General features: G+C 49.5%; 2 protein-coding genes across 2 annotated transcripts in view; one reads left to right on the forward strand and one right to left on the reverse strand.

The window, feature by feature from the left end:
• LOC107116298 (NXPE family member 4-like) overlaps positions 1-3,529 on the forward strand; it is a 39,348-nt gene extending 35,819 nt beyond the window's left edge. Inside the window, 1 exon segment of the mRNA XM_015418199.1 lies at positions 2,994-3,529. Within this exon segment, the coding sequence (XP_015273685.1) occupies positions 2,994-3,529 (536 nt within the window).
• Positions 3,530-4,459: 930 nt separating this feature from the next.
• The window catches only part of REXO2 (RNA exonuclease 2), a 19,652-nt gene continuing 19,025 nt past the window's right edge, over positions 4,460-5,086 (reverse strand). The window contains exon 7 of the mRNA XM_015418202.1: positions 4,460-4,859. Within this exon, the coding sequence (XP_015273688.1) occupies positions 4,730-4,859 (130 nt within the window). The 3' untranslated portion in view covers positions 4,460-4,729. The remainder of the gene's footprint in view (positions 4,860-5,086) is intronic.

Consider the following 5,086-nt stretch of genomic DNA (forward strand, 5'->3'; position numbering starts at 1 on the left):
AGCAGCTATCTAAATTCAGCCAGAGACGTGAAGGTCCTTTTGTCTAGATGAACCCTATCTGTAGAAGGAAAACCATGAGCACAAACGCATGGACACAAAGCTGCTTTAGAGTGAATCATACTATTGGTCGGTCTTGTCTACTCAGACTGGCAGCGGCTCTCCTGGGTCTTCCCAGGGCAGGGGTCTTTCACACCACATCACCTATTCTCTGGTCCTTTTAACTGGAGATGCCAGGGACTGAAACTGAGACCTGGATTTTCCCAGCAGGCCTTGGGCATCTAGAGGTTTGGACTGTGGTCCCATCTGGATCATCGCCCCAAATTCAGAATATTGAGAAGGGTGGTCAAAGGATGTGCTTACATTATCTGTCATGAAACAACAAAACCGTGATTAGTGTGCCCAGCAGCTGTCTGTTCATGGTCACAGTTTCACGGGCTTGGACCAAATTATACCTTCATCCGGAGAACCAGTCTTCCTCATGGAAGAGTCAGCAGTGAGCTTCTGTGCTCAGCCAACAGGAAGTGGCCACAGGAAGTGGCGGCGGCTACAAGCATGGACGGCTTCAAAAGGGAATTAGATAAGCATATGGAGCAGAGGTCCATCAGTGGCTATTAGCCACAAGGTATAGATGGGGGCTCTGGGGCAAGTGATGCTCTGTCATCTTGGTGCTTGGAGGGGGGGCAACAGTGGGTGGGCTTCTAATGTCCTGACCCCACTGGTGGACCTCCTGATGGCACCGGGTATTTCTGGCCACTGTGTGACACAGAGTGTTGGACTGGATGGGCCTTTGGCCTGATCCAACATTGACGTCTCTTATGTTCTTAACAGAGATTTGCTCGTGTGTTTTTTTGGCTTGGACCATTGGCTACCTTTGGTGTTCCTGCTTCTCCCTGGCTCTTTCACGAATCCTTCTGGTCACCATTCAGTTCCTTGTCACTCACCTGTCAGGCATCTGTTCACCCTTTTACAGGAGACAACCGCCATGACCACCGGCTGATGTTTAGTTTTTTTTAAATCTGACTTAAGGCCAGTGTGGGGTCATAGCCATCAGAGTCAGTCTGTCTGTAGCAGCAGAAAAGAGCCAGAGTCCAGGAGCACCTTAAGGACTAGCGACATTCATGGCAGGGGAGGAGCTTTCGTGAGTCACGGCTCACTTCTTCTGTGACTGATGAGATCCAGGTTCGAATCCCCACTCTCCCGTGGAAGCTCACTGGGTGACCTCAGGCTCTCAGCCGAACCCACCACAAAGAATGATTGAGGATTGAAAAGAAACGGAGACAGGCAGGCAAACCACCCTTCCCACGCACCCCTTTTTCACGGCGGAAAGTAGAAGAAGAAATTGGATTTATACCCCGCCCTTCACTTGGAGTCTCAGAGCGGCTTACAAACTCCTTTTCCTTCCCCTCCCCACAACAGACACCCTGTGAGGTAGGTGGGGCTGAGAGAACTCTGACATAAACTGCTCTTTTTCAAGGATAGCTCTTATCAGAACTATGGCTTGCCCAAGGTCATCCAGCAGCTGCAAGTGGAGGAGTGGGGAATCAAACCCGGTTCTCCCAGATTAGAGTCTGCGCTCCTAACCACTACACCAAACTGGCTCTCAGTTACAGTTATAAGGAACAACTCATGTAGTAAAACAGCACAGAGCAAAAAACATTTACTTTAGAGTATATCTAAGCCGAGATCAAGAACTAGTTGTGGTATTTCACCCTGAGAAGTGAGATAACTCAAGTATTGGTAGCCAGGCTGTGGGAACCATGGAGTGTGCAGAGGGCCGTGAATATCGTGTTAGAGTGTCTGTAATTTCTGCCGTGACGTACAGATTCCATATATTCTGATGCCACTGTGTGAGAGTAGGAGATTTTAGAGATTTCCGATTTAGTGCTATAGTATTTCGAGCAGTACTCGTAGATCTGTCCTTACCCATCAAAGAACAAGTCTCCTTGCTATTATATGCTGCTCGAAATACTATAGCACTAAATCGGAAATCTCTAAAATCTCCTACTCTCACACAGTGGCATCAGAATATATGGAATCTGTACGTCACGGCAGAAATTACAGACACTCTAACACGATATTCACGGCCCTCTGCACACTCCATGGTTCCCACAGCCTGGCTACCAATACTTGAGTTATCTCACTTCTCAGGGTGAAATACCACAACTAGTTCTTGATCTCGGCTTAGATATACTCTAAAGTAAATGTTTTTTGCCCTATGCTGTTTTACTACATGAGTTGTTCCTTATAACTGTAACTCCCTATCTTGGTTGCAAATAATGCTATATTTACACAATGGTGCTCATAGGCTGCGGTCACACGGAGCAGTAGCCACGCTACTGCGACAGAAGATAGGCGGATTTTCCGGGCGCGATCTCACTGCCACATCTGGGAAGCGTAGAGCTCCCGTGGCAAACCCGAGGCATCCCTCCGAAGATGCGTGGTTAAAAACTAGTACCTCGGAGGTACTAGTTTCTGGAAACCGCGGGGTAAGGACGGGCGTCTGATCGCGTTTCCGGTGGCATCCGCGCCCGCCCATGCCCCATTGCGAAAAGGTGTTGTTGTTTTTTGAAGTCTCCAGGGATGCGCACAAGCACCCAACGGGGCATGCGCATACTTCAGGTTAAAAAAAACACACACACAACCCCGTTTGCTGTGCTGCTTCTTTGGCGCGTCGTGTGATCGGCACCTCCCCCCTAACCACGGGACCTCGACAGGACCACAAGGGGATGCCTGATTGCGCAGTCGCGCATTATTTTGCTGCGGGGCAAACAGCCACGCCTCCCCCACGCAATATCCGGCCCGTGTAACTGGGGCCATAGTATGTATTTTACTGTCTGAAATTCTGAAGCTATGTGTGTGTTGTCTGTATTGAGGATCTGTCAAAAACCCAATAAAAAAGCTCTGTCATTACCCCCTAACATTATTATTGTTATATTTCCTTTTGCCGTTAACTTGCACTGATTCTCTGCCTTCTGTGCCTCTTCCCTTGTTAGCCCTGAAGCTCTTTGACATGCACGGGTTTGGAAAGCTCCAGAACTTGTACGCTGTGGACATGGACAGAAACATTTGGATCCAGTGGAAGAAGCACGGCCATCCCATAATCACCGTCCATGACTACTCAGTGAAGGATCACAGGTACGTTCCTTGGGACCTCGACCTGGTGGCCGGCGACAGAGACACGGCTGTTGTCATTTCACTGGGCCAGCATTTCCGCCCCTTCCCGCTGGAGCTCTTCCTTCGGAGGATGTTAAATGTCCGTGCAGCTGTCCAGCGCCTCCTCCAGAGGAGCCCGCGAGCAAAAGTCATCATCAAAGCGGAGAACATCCGGGAGATGAGCGCAGACCCGGAGCGATTTGGAGACATCCACGGCTATGCCCAATACCTTGCGCTAAGGGATATTTTTCGGGATCTCAGAGTGGGTTTCATTGACGCGTGGGACATGAGTATCGCCTATGGCGTAAACGATGTCCACCCACAAGAGGAAGTGATTGAGAGTCAAATTAATATGTTTTTAACTTACATCTGTTGAAATGGGAGGGGAAGCAGGGCGAAAGAGAAAGTTTCAGTTTCTAGACGACACGGGACCTGGAGCTGTATTTATGCCGGGCAGCCGGACTAGTTCCTGTAACGCTCAAAGGAGCTCTGGGCTTGTGTCTTCTGAATGGAAGCCCCACCCAGACACCCCACGCTGTGTGACAAATCTCGTTTGAAAATGAAGAGCGGAATTTTTAATATTAGGGGGAGGGGAGGGGGACAGGTTGACACCGAAAGAGGATAAACATCAGAAGTTCCACTGGGCGTGCCTAAAATACCTCTTTGGATCCTCTGCCACTCTTGAAGAGTTCCTGCTGCAATCTTGGCCCCATCGTGGCCCAATAATTATTTGTCAGATCTCAAAATGGGGATGACAGTGGGAGGCAGCCTCCCTATCTTGTCATTAGGAAAAAAATATATACACTAAGGAATGTAGGGGAAAAAACTTAATAAAAAAATTAAGTTTAAAAAAGAAAAGAAAAAGAAAACCACACAGCAGCAGTGGCCACAGCTGTCGCGAACACACAACTGCTGCGGCAAAGGAGGCTGACCAAAGTGGGTAAGAGGAGAAGAGGTTGGATTTATACCCTGCCCTTCACTACCCAAGGGAGTCTCAGAGCGGCTTACAAACGCCTTTCCCTTTCCCTCCCCACAGCAGACACGCCCTGTGAGGTAGGCGGGGCTGAGGGAGCTCTTTCAAGGACTGCTCATTAGAGAACAGCTCTGACAGAACTTGTGACTGACCCAAGGTCTTCCAGCAGGTGCAAGTGGAGGAGTGGGGAATCAAACCCGGTTCTCCCAGATTAGAGTCCCCGCACTTAACCACGACACCAAACTGGCTCAAACTGACCACACCGAAAGGGTGCAGAAGAGCAAAAGGGAACGAAGAAGCCCCAACCGAAAGCAAGGAAGCGGCCATCGCAGTTTGGCAGAGTGGCTTTATTCTGTAGCAAAAGAAAGTGCTTAAATCAAACCAGAAGGGACTCTTCAACCACAAAAGGTTCTCTCAAAGCAAACAGCTGCAGAGTTTTCGAGGGCCACAGCTCAAACACGGAACAACAGTCATATCCAGGACTCTGTTGCTTTGAACCACCTCGGGGAAGCCGGGGAGCAGACGGGAGCTGTTGTCTGGGATGGGCCGGGAGGCAGACGGGGGTCTCGGACTTCTGCAAAGGAGCTAGGAGGGCCACGGGGATCAACTGGTGGGGGTCTCGTTGTCACCATTTTCCACCAGCTTCCTTTTCTTTTCATCCGTTTTCCTCTTGAAGATGCTGCCTCTGTAGAACTGAAGCTCTTTGATGCTCTCCCGGATATCGTCGAGAGCTCTAAAGAGAATTACAGAAAGGTCGTATGCAGCGTCCCCTCTAAGCTGAGTTAGTGTGAGCTAGCTCAGTTTTTTTTAGCCTACAGCTATTTAAAAAAATTTTAAATTGTATTTAGCCTCCAGCATATCTAAGGGACTGCCTCTTCCCATATACGCCTCGGAGAGCGTTACGCTCTGAAAGTCAGCATCTCCTGGCGATCCCTGGCCCAGAGGACGTCCGCCTAGCCT

This window comes from Gekko japonicus, unplaced genomic scaffold (assembly GCF_001447785.1).
Source record: "Gekko japonicus isolate JY-2015 unplaced genomic scaffold, Gekko_japonicus_V1.1 scaffold2494, whole genome shotgun sequence".
NCBI lineage: Eukaryota > Metazoa > Chordata > Lepidosauria > Squamata > Gekkonidae > Gekko > Gekko japonicus.